At 55.6% G+C, this 13,688-nt stretch overlaps 2 protein-coding genes across 3 annotated transcripts; both read left to right on the forward strand.

Moving 5' to 3' along the window:
• Positions 1–3,605: 3,605 nt before the first annotated feature.
• On the forward strand, positions 3,606–5,674 carry NKX2-6 (NK2 homeobox 6). Its single transcript, XM_063419986.1, has 2 exons — positions 3,606–3,714; positions 4,918–5,674. The coding sequence occupies exons 1-2, from the start codon at positions 3,606–3,608 to the stop codon at positions 5,526–5,528; spliced, it is 720 nt and encodes a 239-aa protein (XP_063276056.1). The 3' UTR covers positions 5,529–5,674.
• A 7-nt stretch (positions 5,675–5,681) lies between these two features.
• On the forward strand, positions 5,682–9,134 carry NKX3-1 (NK3 homeobox 1). Of its 2 annotated transcripts, none has more exons than XM_063420032.1 (2): positions 5,682–7,297; positions 8,407–9,134. In XM_063420032.1, the coding sequence occupies exons 1-2, from the start codon at positions 7,030–7,032 to the stop codon at positions 8,826–8,828; spliced, it is 690 nt and encodes a 229-aa protein (XP_063276102.1). In that variant the 5' UTR covers positions 5,682–7,029; the 3' UTR covers positions 8,829–9,134. The 2 variants fall into 2 exon arrangements, with proteins under 2 accessions (XP_063276102.1, XP_063276103.1); XM_063420033.1 differs by having other exon boundaries at positions 5,683–7,297; positions 8,449–9,134.
• The last annotated feature ends 4,554 nt before the right edge of the window (positions 9,135–13,688 follow it).

Consider the following 13,688-nt stretch of genomic DNA (forward strand, 5'->3'; position numbering starts at 1 on the left):
ATAAATTCCTGCCCCTCCTGGAGGAGTTTCCAGCCCTACCCGGGCACAGCTCCCACCCCTGTGCTCTGCAGGAGCCTCCTCCTCCTCCTTCAGCAGCCTTTGGAAAATCCCAGCTCCCCCTCGGAGCCGTGGCTTTCACCAGGGTTTTTTAATATTTTTTTTAATTTAAATTCAATTCCTGGGCTGCTCCAGCAGCCTCGGGTGTCTCCCAGGCGGGCTCAGGAAGCTGCTCCAGGCCCGGTGATGGATTTGGAGGGTGGGGAGAGGCACAAATCGGAAATCTCATTTAGGCAATAGCTGATAATTCCTGATTTCCCTGAGAATTCATTTCCCCTGCCCCGGGAATCTCGGATTAAAGCAGGGCCTGGGCTGTCAGCGTGGGATGACATCACAGACACACGGATGAAGCAATCCTGGGTTTTATTTATTTAATCCGGAGAGTTTCGGTTACATTTTCGGGCTGGAATCCAAAGGATCTTTCCTCAATCTAAATAAATCTCCCATTTAAAATAAGTAAATAAATAAAATAAACAAATCCAAAAGCAAAACAAAGCCCAAACCCAACAGATGTGGCCGGAGTTCCAGAGCAGGGAGAGAGTCCCAGAATTTCTGCCATGGCTTTGGAATCCCAGAATTGAGGAATTCTGGAATGATTTGGCTTGGGAAGGACCTTAAAGCCCATCCAAGGGCCACGGCAGGGGCACCTCCCGCTGCTCCAGCCTGGCCCTGGACACTCCCAGGGATGAGAAAATTCCCTGGGAATTCCATCCCAGCCCCTCCCCGCCCTCCGAAGGGGCAGAATAAAAATGTTATTTGTATTTATATTCCTTATATATTATATATATTATATATTCCTTATATATATTATATATTCCTTATATATATTATATATTCCTTATATATATATTTCTTCCCACCGTGACCTTGGGATGCTCCAGGCGTTATCCCGCCGGGAATTCCCGGCCCTGCAGGGTGAAACACTCCAAGGTTTTTTTTCCCTGTAATTTTATTTCTTTTTCCAGGAGCTCGGCACGGCTCTTGTGCCATCTGCTGACCGACACCAGCACGGGGGAGCTCCCCTGGCATCTCCCGCTTCCCTCCCCTGCCCAGCCCCGACCCAAATCCTTCACGAGAATAAATAATAATTAATTTATTTACATTAGATTGAATAACCCCCTTTAAAAACCACTCCCAAGCCTACCCAGAGCACTTTTAACCAGTCCGAATTTTATCTCCCGTGACACAGCAAAGCCCCAAAAATCAGCAATTCCCGCTCGCTGCCCCTGCGGGGATTTTTCCACCTTTCCAAGCCTGGATTTTTTGGGAATTTGGGGGAGAAGCGAAGCTGCAGGTCCTGGCTGGCCAAGCAGAGGGCACTGCCGGCTCACGGGTCGGGATTTGGGTCCGTCCCGAATCCCTGGAACAGAAAATCTCAGCCGGGAGCAGAAACGGCAGCAGCAGCTGAGGAACCCTGTGTGCCCTCCATCCCCCTATTCCAACAGATCCCAAAAAATCCAGGAATAACGAGGTGAAAAAACGGGGATAACACCCAGGTGAACATGGGGAGCACCGGGGAAGGGCTGAAATGGAAAAATTGGGGGGAAAGAGATGAAATCTCACAGGAGGTGAGAGCCCGGCCCAGTTTGGATTTCAGTCCTGACACCCTGCAGGACAGGGGAGCGAATTCTCCATGAAAATGCACCAAAGTTTCATGGTTTTATGCCATGATAAAATGAAATGAAAGATTTTTTTTTTCCTACTTTTTCTACTTTTTCTCCCCTGATGTTTATTAGGGGAGGGAATTCCCTTCCCCTCACCCCTGCAGCTCCTTCTCACCCCCATTTTCTCCGCTTTTTTCTTTTGTTTTGCTGATGGAAAAGGACAGAAAGAAGATCAGGGTTTGAATCCGAGGGGTTCAAACCCTTCCCGAGAGCCACCCAGGGCGGATCAGAGCCTGGGAAGAAGCAGGGGGTGCAGAAAACCCTCCCAAATTTCATTTCAGCTGCACCAGAGCATCCCCAAACCCCTCGGAGGGGCTCTGTGCATCCCCCTCGCCCACCCCTCCCTTTATTCCCGTTACACTCCTCATATTCCCGGTGCCAGTATTCCCATTATTCCCTCACTCCTGACCCCTCCAAACCCCAGACCCGGCAGGAGCGGAGCTCTCTGGAGAGGCGGGGTCGCGTTTCCCGGGTCTCGGAAGCGGCAGCTCCTGATGCAGCCCCCGATAGCGCCCGAAACCCGAGCCCCGGAGCCGCCGCCACGGAAACGCTCCCGCCTTTCTCCCGGTTACACCTAACCCGGTTAGGGAGGGCAGGAATGGCCCTGGAGAGCCGCGAGGGATCGGAGCCCGCGCCGGGGGAGCCGCTGATTTATCCTGGATTTATCCTCGCAGGCTCCTTCCCGAGAATTCCCCGGGGGCAGCTCCCTGCAGGAATCTCCGGCCCAGAGCGCTGGGAAGCGCTTGGGAAGGGGCTGAGCCCCCTGGGAAGGGACTGAGACCCCTTGGGAAGGGTCTGAGCTCCCTAAGAAGGGTCTGAGCTACCTGGGAAGGGTTTCATCCCCCCTGGATGGCAGCTGGGAAGAGCCTGAGCCCCTTCAGAAGGGCTTGATCCCCTTGAGAAGGGTCTGAACCCTTGGGAAGGGCTTGATCCCCTTGAGAAGGGTCTGATCCCTCCCGGACACCCCTGAGAAAACCCCAGGAAGGCTCCAGGAGCGCTCAGCAGGAGGTTTTGGCCCGGGATCACCCCTGAGGGGATCCAGGATCCTCACCCCGGGCTCTGGATGCTCCGGCCAGCAGGGAAGGGCTGCCTGTGACCTGTGGGGTGCACAGGAGTGACTCCTCAGAAACATTTTTATTTTATTTATTTTCCCTCCTGTTGCAGCCCTCCCTTCCTCGCCTGCTTTTGGGGCAGTTTATTTATTCAACCTCCCCTCGCGGGCCCGTTTAACCCTTTCGGCGGGGCGGGAGGCGAGCCGGGCTCTGTCAGGGCTATCAGCGAACACCCGCCAGGAATTTTAATTGAAGTCGCCGCTCCCCGGGCTCAGATAAGGGCGCAGCGTCACCCCAGGGCCCGGGGGGCTCCCCGGGACCCCCGCGGGGTGCCAGGAGCCCACCCCGCTGCCCGAATTCCTGGGGGTGCCCTGACCCCTCTCCGTGCCCTCCCTGCCAGCTCAGCCGAGGCACAAAGCGCCAGCTCAGCGCTGGGACAAACTGGGAGGGGACTGGGAGCCGCAGCTGTCCCCAGGCCGCTGTCGCAGCGTCCCCTCCCCTCCCGCGGGAGCTTTGGTGGTCTGCGCTCCTTATCAGCGCTTATCTGGCGGAGCCCTCGCTAATGTGACTTTAATGGAGCTGAAATGGGCTCGATTTGTTTTATTGCGGCTCAGCCCGAGCCCGGCACCCCCTGCCCCCCTCCCGCCCCCTCCCCGCTCCCCTGGTTCGGAAACACGCGGGGAGGGGAAGGCGCTGCTCGGGGGGCAGCGCAGCGGAGCCGGAGCAGGGGGAGCCCTCCCGGGTCTGTCCCTGCTCCCCCCGACCCCCGGGGACCCCCCCGGGCCGGGGCTGCTCCTCCGGGAGGCTCCGAGGCGGCAGCGCTCGGTGGAAGATGCTGCCCACGCCCTTCTCGGTCAGGGACATCCTGGAGCTGCCCGAGGGGCCCCGCGCAGCCCCCGCGGGCCGGGCCGGCCCCGCCGGGCAGGAGCAGCCGCGGCCGCGTAAGAGCCCGCGGGAGCCCGCGGAGGGGACACCGGGGGACCCCGCGGAGGGAGAACAGGGGGACCCCGCGGAGGGGACACCGGGGGGACCCCGCGGAGGAGGGGACACCGGGGGGACCCCGCGGAGGAGGGGACACCGGGGGACCACGCGGAGGAGACACCGGGGGGACCCCACGGAGGAGACACCGGGGGGACTCCACGGAGGAGACACCGGGGGGACCCCACGGAGCCGCCTTCGTTCCCTCGGGCGGATCCCCAGGGCAGCGTCGCATCCTTGGTCCCGGTGGTCCCCGCGCAGTTTCCTCCTTTTTCCCTTTTTCCTTATTTTCACCTCTGTTTGGGGCATTTTGGGACATCCCCGAGCATCCCCGAGGGCCGGTCCGGGCGGGTGGATGGAGCTGGGGATGGATTTGGGATTTGAGGGGTTTTTCCTGCCCAAAGTCGCCCAGCGCCACCGCTTTCGATGTCACCCCCGGGGACACGCCCGGCGCCGGGAGCGCGGAGGATTCCCCGGCGGGGATCGGAGCTGTCCCGGCGGCTGAAACCCCAAAATTTCCCCTGCTTTGTTTGCCTAAAGGCAGAGCGGGGCACTGGGCGGACTGGGATGAGGACGGGGAGCCCGGGGAGGATCCTGTTCCCTTCACACCTTCATCCCTTCCAGCATCCCAGCAAGCCATAAATCCCTAAACCATCAGCTGCTCTCGGATTTAACCATTTTCTCTCCTCCACTCCCAGCCCCTTCTGGTTTTTAAATTTTATTTTTGGTTGTTTTGTTTAGCCGAAATTCAGAGAAATGTGGGGTTCTCCTGCCGGAGGTCTGGATTCCATCCCTGAGGAGCAGGATGGTGGGGAAAGAGGATTTGGGGTCTGGAATACTCGAGCCTGCTGCGTGCCCGCCTTTCCTGGTGTCCCTCAGACAACGGTGGCAGCCCCAAAACATCAGAGGCGTCATTAGGAGAAGGGGGAAAAAAAGGAGATTTTTTTTTCCAGAATTCGGGTAACAGCCTAATTAAAAAAAAAAAATAATTGAATTTTCAATAACTATCACGGCAAAATTCATATAAAATTTATCAAGTATCAGCCTTAACTTTATCAATTCTCAGCCCTGCTCCATCCCATTCCCAAGGGGCGCCACCCCCGATTTTCTCCCTCCTTTGGGAGCCCCCTCCCGCTACCCACAGGGCTGCGCTCGGCTCTGACTCCTCTCGGTTTTCCTCCCTCCTGTAGGAAAATCCCCGCTCGCCCCGACCTCGGAGAAGCTCCGGGCCCCGCTCCAGGCGCCGGGGCAGCGGCAGCGGCGGCGGCCGCGCGTTCTCTTCTCGCCGGCGCAGGTGCTGGAGCTGGAGCGGCGCTTCCAGCGGCAGAAATACCTGCCAGGACCCGAGCGGGAGCAGCTGGCGCGGCTCCTGCAGCTCAGCCCCGCGCAGGTGAAGATCTGGTTCCAGAACCGGCGCTACAAGAGCAGGAGGCAGCGGCGGGAGCGGTGCCTGGCGCTGGCGCTGCCGCCGCGCACGGAGCCGGTGCCGGTGCCGGTGCCGGTGCCGGTGCCGGTGCCGGTGCCGGTGCCGGTGCCGGTGCCGGTGCCGGTGCCGGTGCCGGTGAGGGATGGCAAACCCTGCCCGGGCCGCTCCGGGCGTTTCCCGGCCCCCTGCGGGATCCCGGGCGCGTTTTCCTGCGGCTGCTGCGGCAGCGGCGCTTTGGGGGCGCGGTGCGGGCGGGGGTTCCCCGAGGTGTCCCCAAGTGCCACCACCGGCGGTGCCCGGCGACAGTCCCCGGCGGTGGCAGCGGGGATGGGCGCGGGGAGCCGGGGCTGAGCGGGGAGAGCACCGGGAGAGCTCCGGAGCCGAGCCCCGATCACGACAGGAGCCAAATCCCGAGGGTTTCTGCCAGCCCGGCCAGCGGGACAACGCCGGCTCTTTCCTGGGAAGAGAGAGAGGAGGGGACGCTGCCACCGCAGCCCTGAGACTTCGGGCACCCAACAGTTATAAATTATTTATTGTTAATCACACTAATTTGAGGTCTGGCCCTTCCTGCTCCCGAGGGATTTGCTGTCACCAGGATTTTGCTTTTTTTTCCTCAGGATAACTGGGAAAGAGGGTCCGTGCACATCCCTGCGCTTTTTTTAAAATGGACAATATTTAATGTTTTGAGTTCCTATCATTTCTAGATTTGTTCCTGATTTGTTTTTTCTAATATCTCCCAGCACAGGTATCGATTTCTGCCTTTATTATTAATGTTATTGTTACTATTATTATTATTATTTACAAATTAAAAACAAATCGGTGGAATTGTGTTTTTGCTCTCTCGCCATTTCCCGCTTTGTGTTTTGAATTTTCCCATCCGCGATTTGCACCTGAGCATCCGAACCCGAGCCAAAGAAAGACAAAAATCAAACCAAACCGTGCCCTCCCACAGGGGACATCCCCGACATTCCCGGGGCATCCATTTCGCAGGGAAATCCCTTCTCCCTACAGTTCCACAGGGAATTCTCGTCTCCCTGATATTCCACAGGGAATTCCCTTTCCTCTGAAATTCCACAGAGCCCTTTTCACTGATATTCCACAGGGAATTCCTTTTCCCTGATATTCCACAGGGAATTCCCTTTTCACTGATATTCCACTGGGAATTCATTTCCCCTGATATTCCACAGGGAATTCCCTTTTCCCTGCAATTCCACAGGGTCCTTTTCCCTGATATTCCACAGGGAATTCCTTTTCCCTGCAGTTCCGCTGGGGCTGCTCTCCCTGGCTTTAAAACCATCCCCAGGCTCTCTTTGGAGCGGCTTTGCCCAGCTGACAGAAACGCTCAGGGTGCATCAAAGGGGAGGCGTTTATAATCGAAAAATTACTGAAAAATTACTGAAACCCCTCAAAATGCATTTTAGAAATCATCCAACCCTTTTATTTCTCCTCTTTCCCCCCTGAAAGCGGCGTTTCCCCAAAGAGCTCAGGGATGGAAATCACTCCCAGAGAGGGGAAGCAGAGCTGGGATTGGGGCCATGGGCACAGAACACCCTCCAAGGATGCTCTCCCAAAAAAACCCATTCTGGACTCATCTGGATCCCAAAATTCACATCCTTGTCTTCAAATCCTGGGGGGTTTGTGAGCAAAGAAATCCCGGGGGACGCCGAGGGGCGGCCGCGACCCCTGAGATCCGCGGGGAGCTGAAGGAGGGCGAGGGCAGCGGCCCCGGCGCCGAGCCCCGGGCGCGGGGCGGGAACCGCGCCGGGCGCTCCAATCAACCCGGGAGGGCCGGCCCGGGTCGGATAAAAGCGGGGCCGGGCCGGGCCGGGCTGCGGCGAGCCCCGGAGCGGGGATGAGCGGCGGGGGGCACAGCCGGGCCCGCAGCCCCCCGGCCATGAGCGGCTCCCCCGGGGCCGCCCCGCAGCCCCGCGCCGGCCCCGCCCGGCCCCGCACGTCCTTCCTCATCCAGGACATCCTGCGGGAGCGGCCCGGGCGCGCCGGGAGCGCGGGGCGGGGAGAGGCCGGCGGGGAGCGGAGCGGGGCCAGCCCGGCCCCGGGGGTCCCGCCCGGGAGTCCCCAAACCCCGGGAGACCCGGGGACACCGCAGGGACCGGACACAGGTAACCGGGGGGAGCGGGAATGGAGCGGGAATGGAGCGGGAATGGCTGTGCCGGGGTCGGGGACGGATCGGGGATGGGTCGGGAATGGAAAGGGAATGGATCAGGAATGGCTGTGCTTGGAACAGGGAGTGGGTCAGGAGTGGGTCAGGAGTGGGTCAGGAGTGGATCAGGAGTGGGTCAGGAATGGATCAGGAGTGGATCAGGAATGGCTGTGCCTGGCTGGGTCTGGGATGGATCGGGAATTGATCAGGAATGGATCAGGACAGTCCGTGCTTGGGTCAGGTAATGGATGAGGAATGGGTCAGGGAATGGATCAGGGAATGGATCGGGAATGGATCAGGAATGGGTCAGAAATGGATCAGGAACGGACCAGGGAATGGATCGGGAATGGGTCAGGAATGGATCGGGAATGGGTCAGGAATGGATAAGGAATGGATAAGGAATGGGTCAGGAATGGATCAGGAATGGGTCAGGAATGAGTCAGGAATGGGTCAGGGAATGGATCGGGAATGGGTCAGGAATGGGTCAGGAATGTCTGAGCTCGGGTCAGTCGAGGGACAGGACCCAGCCCCGGCTGCTGGAGCCCGACACACTCGGATTAAACTCCAGGAGCGTCTGAGCTGGAGCAGGGGGAGAATGAGGAATTCACAGCCTGAGTGACCCTGGGATTCAGGGACACCTCCCCCAGCACTGGAAAAATCCCTTTTGGGGGGTTTTATTCCATCCTATCCTATCACAGGATGCTATTCCGTTCTGTCCTATCCTGTTTTATTTGGGGATTTTATTCCCATCCCTTTTCCCATCCCTTTTCCCATCCCTTTTCCCATCCCCTTGCATCTCCGTTCCTATGGATTTCAGGGGGGATATCAATTAAAACACCAATTAAACCCCGTGATTTAGGATGACAAAACTCCCCCCGTGTGACTCTCACACCATTCAACTAAAACACTCCCAAGAAAACAGGAATTTTTTCCTCCCTGCAAGGGGCAAACCCAAGCGATTTCCAGGCGGGAACATTTTCCAAGCGGGATTTTTTTTTGCCCCAGCAGGGATTTTTTTTGTCCCAGCAGGGATTTTTTCCCCGATTTAGGATATTTTTTCCCGATCAGGGATTTTTCCAGGCTCTTCACTCGCCCCTCTTCCCTCCGCAGACGCCGCGCTGGAGCCGCTCCTGCCCGCCCGTGGCCCGGCGGCCCCGCGGGCTCCCCGGCAGGGAAAGCGCTCCCGAGCCGCCTTTTCCCACAGCCAAGTGCTGGAGCTGGAGCGCAAATTCAGCCACCAGAAATACCTGTCAGCCCCGGAGAGAGCGCACCTGGCGCGGCACCTGCAGCTCACCGAGACCCAGGTGAAGATCTGGTTCCAGAACAGGAGGTACAAGACCAAGAGGAGACAGGGGATGGCCGGGATGAGCCGCACGGACTCGCGTCAGGAGGCGCCGGAATTCCCGGGAATGTCGCTGCTGGCGCTCAGGGCAGCCTGGCCCTACCTGCCCTGCCTGTACCACGCCAATTCCTGGAGCCCCTCCTGGTAGAAATGGCTTTTTTTGGGGTGGAAATATCCCTAAAATTCGGGTTTTCCTTAAATCCAGAGGGGAGAGATTTCAGTGTGGCATTTTGTAGTGGCAGTGTCAAATTCTCTCATTTCTAACGCTGAAATAACCCAAAAAGAGCCCCGAAATTTTAGTTGGAATGCTCTGGGGACTCCTAGAAAATCCATCCCTGGGGATTCACAGGCGAATTCCATCCCTGGAAGCATCCCCAGGAAGCACCAGAATTCCCGGGAATGTCGCTGCTGGCACTCAGGGGAGCCTGGCCCTACCTGCCCTGCCTGTACCACGCCAATTCCTGGAGCCCCTCCTGGTAGAAATGGCTTTTTTGGGGTGGAAATATCCTTAAATCCAGAGGGGAGGGAATTCAGTGCGGCGTTTTGTAGTGGCAGCGTCAAATTCTCTCATTTCTAACTCTGAAATAACCCAAAAAGAGCCCCAAAATTTTAGTTGGAATGCTCTGGGGATTGCCAACAAATCCATGGTGGCCCCATCCCTGGAAGCATCCCCAGGAAGCGCCGGAATTCCCGGGAATGTCGCTGCTGGCGCTCAGGGCAGCCTGGCCCTGCCTGTACCACCTCAATTCCTGGAGCCCCTCCTGGTAGAAATGGCTTTTTTTGGGGTGGAAATATCCTTAAATCCAGAGGGGAGGGAATTCAGTGCGGCATTTTGTAGTGGCAGCGTCAAATTCTCTCATTTCTAACGCTGAAATAACCCAAAAAGAGCCCCCCAAAAATTAATTCCACTTAATTCAGTGTTTGCTCTGGGAATTCCCAGGGAATCCGTGGCTGCCCCATCCCTGGAACTGCCAGGCTGGATGGGGGAGCCCCTCCTGGTAGAAACTGCATTTTTAGGTGGAAAACATCATTTTTTCCCTAAATTTGAGGTGTTTCAACTCCGTTTTGCTCCTCCTAGAGCCGGTTAGGGGCGGGATTTTCAGCAGCACCACAAACCTCTCTGGCCACCAACACCGAAATAACCAAAAAAACCCAACAAACCCAAAAAAACCCCAAAAAACCCCAAAAATTTAACAATTTAATTCATTTTATCTCAACGCTCTGGGAATTCCCGAGGCTGCCCCATCCCTGGCAGTGCCCGGATCGCGGTCGCCACCCGGAGGTGCCCTGGATGCCACCCGGGCAGGGACAATGGGGCGGTGACAGACGAGTTTTGCATATCCGGCTGCGGGCCCTGCCCCAGCGGCCAAATCCCCTCCGCGGGGGGAGCTTTGGGAATTTTTCCAAGCCGGGATTCCGTGGATCAACCCTGGGTCACCACAGCAGCAACAGGATGGTCCCAAGAAATTAGGGGGGGGGAAAAAATCCCATTTTTAGGCACAGAATAGCAAAAATTTAATTTTTTAAAAAACTAATTTTACTTAAAGTGTCATCAATTCCACAGGGAAAATGTGGGAATAAAGGAGATTTCCTTTATTGTCTGCTTTTTTAGGTGGAAAATCACCTTAACATTGGATATTAAAGAATATTTCCTTAAATATTTCCTGAGTATTTCCTTAAATATTTCCTGAGTATTTCCTTAACTATTTCCTGATTATTTCCTGAAATTCCTTTTAATGCATTTCCTCACCTGGAAATGCTTTTTTTTCAGCTGGACTAACCCAGCAAAGCTCTGCTGGAGCAGATTTAATCTCCTGGAATTAAAATCCACCGAGGTTTTTTGTTTCCCCTGGGAAGCTCCAGGGATTTTCCTCTGCCTCCTGCTCTTCCCATTGAAATCCCGCTGCTCCTAAAGACAATAAAAAACGGGAAGGATCCGCCTGGATTTTCCTCTTTTCCCACAGGATTTTTTTTTGGTTTGGGATTTCTCTTTTGCCTCATGAATCCTGCGAGCTCCCAGGCAGAGGAGGCAAAAAATTCAAATTCCAGGGGCAAAAAATTCCAGGGAGGGGAGAACGCCCAGAGCCCGGAGCAGGGAATTTTTCTGTCGCTATCAGAACTCCTCTGCTCTGGAGGCCGCGGCTTTGGAATTGTCTCAAAGTAACTTTTCCTATCTCCAGCTGCTTTTTTTTAATTTTATTTTTTTCCTCCCAGCTCCCTCTCCCAGAATCCCGGATTCCAGGAGGGAAGGAGGGAAGGACATCTCCTCTCTGCTGTTGCAAAATGTTCCCATCCCTGCTCTGATCCACTCAGGGAAGAACAAAAATTCCCTTTATTCACCTCAAAGTGGGGGTGACCCCCCCGAGGAGGCAGCTCCCACCCAAATCCCACGGATTTCACTCCCAGGGCTCGGGGGCTGCCGGAATCCAGGCACAGACACAGAAATGAGGGAAAAATGAGGGAAAGAGCTGGGAACATCCAGCACTGCGGAATGGGATGGGAAAGCCCCACTGGGAGGGACTGGGAAGGACTGGGAAGGACTGGGGAAAGGAGATGGAGCTGGAAGGGAGAGCTGAGCTGGAAATGAAATCTAAACTGGAAATGAAATCTAAACTGAAAATTTAATCCAAACTGAAAATTAAATCTAAACTGGAAGTGAGATCTAAGCCAGAAAATAAATCTAGACTGGAAGTGAAATCTAAACTGGAAATGAAATCTAAACTGAAAATTAAATCTAAATTGAGAATTTAATTCAAACTGGAAATGAGATCTGAACTGGAAATGAGATCTGAACTGAAAAAATGTAAACTGGAAATAAAATCTAAGCTAAAATTTAGGTCTAAACTGAAAATTAAATCTAAACTGGAAGTGAGATCTGAGCTGGAAAATAAGTCTAGACTGGAAATGGAATCTAAACTGGAAATGGAATCTAAACTGGAAATAAGATCTGAACTGGAAATGAGATCTGAACTGCTGGGCAGGGGCAGGTTTGGGTTTTTTAGGACCATAAAAACCGGGATTTGTCTGGGAATTCTCACTGTGGGCGCTCCCCCTCCATCCCAGCTCCTTCCCTCCCTCCTGCTGCTCTTCCCGGCTGGAAAACGAGCCCCAACCCCTTCCCTATTCCCACTTGAAGTTTCTATTCTGGTAAATTTTTTAAAAATGACCAAAACAAAAAACCAAATCAGGAATTGAATGGGAAAATGGAGCTGGGAATGGATCCCAGCCCAGACGGGAAAAGCTCCTGTCCTATCCAAGGGTTTGGGGCAGGTTCACCCTCGGCCCCAGGGCCGGATTTGGGATCTCCTGCTGGGTTCTCCCTGCCAGGACGATCCCGTGAGCGTCCCCTGATCCCTGCCCCAGCTCCATCCCCAGTTCTGGGGTGGGCTCCTCCCAAAAATTCCGGGATGAGCCCGGCTGGAGCAGGGACAGGGCGGCAGCTCCGGATCCATCCCGGCTCTGCTTGGAGAAACTCCTGCGCTGCCTCAGCCCTGCCCTCCCACTCCAGGGGTTTTTATGGACATAAATCCCACTTCCAGTGGGTTTTCCCTTTCTTTTCCGAGCACAAAGCAGCAGGACAAATAAAAAAGGGGCCGAGCTGTTTGCTGACGGAATCCTGGAGGGTGGGAAGGCATCAATCATTCCCAGGGGACAAACATCCCGGGATTAACTGGGACTGGGACAATCCCACACCTGCCTGCACAGCCAGGGGGTTCCACCGGCCCCAGGGAAGCAGAATTCCTGTTTGTGCCCAGTGGGAAGGGAAAACATCCTTTAAATCCATCAGATCCATCGGGATTATCCCGGGGCTGGTGCTGACACAACGCTCGGGGCCAAATCATTTCTTTAAGGGATTAAAAAAAACCTCCCCAAAAAAATGGAAGCGGGAGGGAGGAGGCTGCTGTGGATAATGGAAGTGCTGAGCAACATTTGCATGGCCCGGGCCACATTCCTGGCAGAAATCCCGGGATGGGAGCCAAGGAAACTGCGGAGTTTGCAGAGCGGTGGGAACGGGAGTGGGGCAAGGAGAGGGGTGGGAAGGGCAGGGACACCCCTGGGGCTGCGGGAGAGAGGGAAAGGCCTCGGGAATGGGGATGGATCCTTTGGGATATGGGAATGTTCTCCCAGGAGAGAGGGAAAGACCTTGGGAATGGGGATGGATCCTTTGGGATATGGGAATGTTCTCAGGAATGAGGATGGATCCTTTGGGATGGGGAAATGTTCTCTTGGGAGACCAGGAAAACTCTCGGGATGAGGATGGATCCTTTGGGATGTGGGGATGCTCTCAGGAAAGAAGATGGATCCTTTGGGATATGGGAATGATCTCCCAGGAGGAGAGAGGGAAAGGCTTTGGGAATAAGGGTGGATCCTTTGGGATGTGGGGATGCTCTCCCAGGAGGGAGACTCTGGAGTGAGGACAGGGAGGGGTGGAAATCAAGGAAAGGGGGCAGAAATCAAGGAAAGGGGGCAGAAATCAAGGAAAAAGGGGGCAGAAATCAAGGAAAAAGGGGGCAGAAATCAAGGAAAAAGGGTGGAAATGAAGGAAAAGAGGTGGAAATCAAGGAAGGGACCCAGATCCCGGCCCTGCCTCCCGCCGGAATTCCCCCTGAGGAGCCAGGAATGTTTTCCACCTGGAGCCCAAACATTCCCTCCGTGCTGGGGTTTTCACAACCCAAACATTCCGTTTGAAATTCCCTTTATTTTTCCCTTTGGATCCCTCCCTGGGGGTCCTCTCTGCTCCGGGGAGAGCCGAATTCCCGGGATGATCCCGGGGGAGTTGGGCTCTCCCTCTGCTCCGGGAGCTGCCAGGGACAGCAAGGACGGAGGGAGGCTCCCGGGATTTTCCCACTGGATGCCGGGGAGGATCCTCCCGGTTCTGTTCCCACCGGGGGCTCTGCCCAGAGCTGATCCCAGGATTTCCAAGAGGCACCAGCCACGCATGGCGTCCCCGGGAATTCTCATCCAGAGATTTTTGGGACAGCCAGATTGGAAAAAATGAGAGGTGGGG

The sequence above is a fragment of the Prinia subflava genome, chromosome 29 (genome assembly GCF_021018805.1).
Source record: "Prinia subflava isolate CZ2003 ecotype Zambia chromosome 29, Cam_Psub_1.2, whole genome shotgun sequence".
Taxonomy (NCBI): Eukaryota; Metazoa; Chordata; class Aves; order Passeriformes; family Cisticolidae; genus Prinia; species Prinia subflava.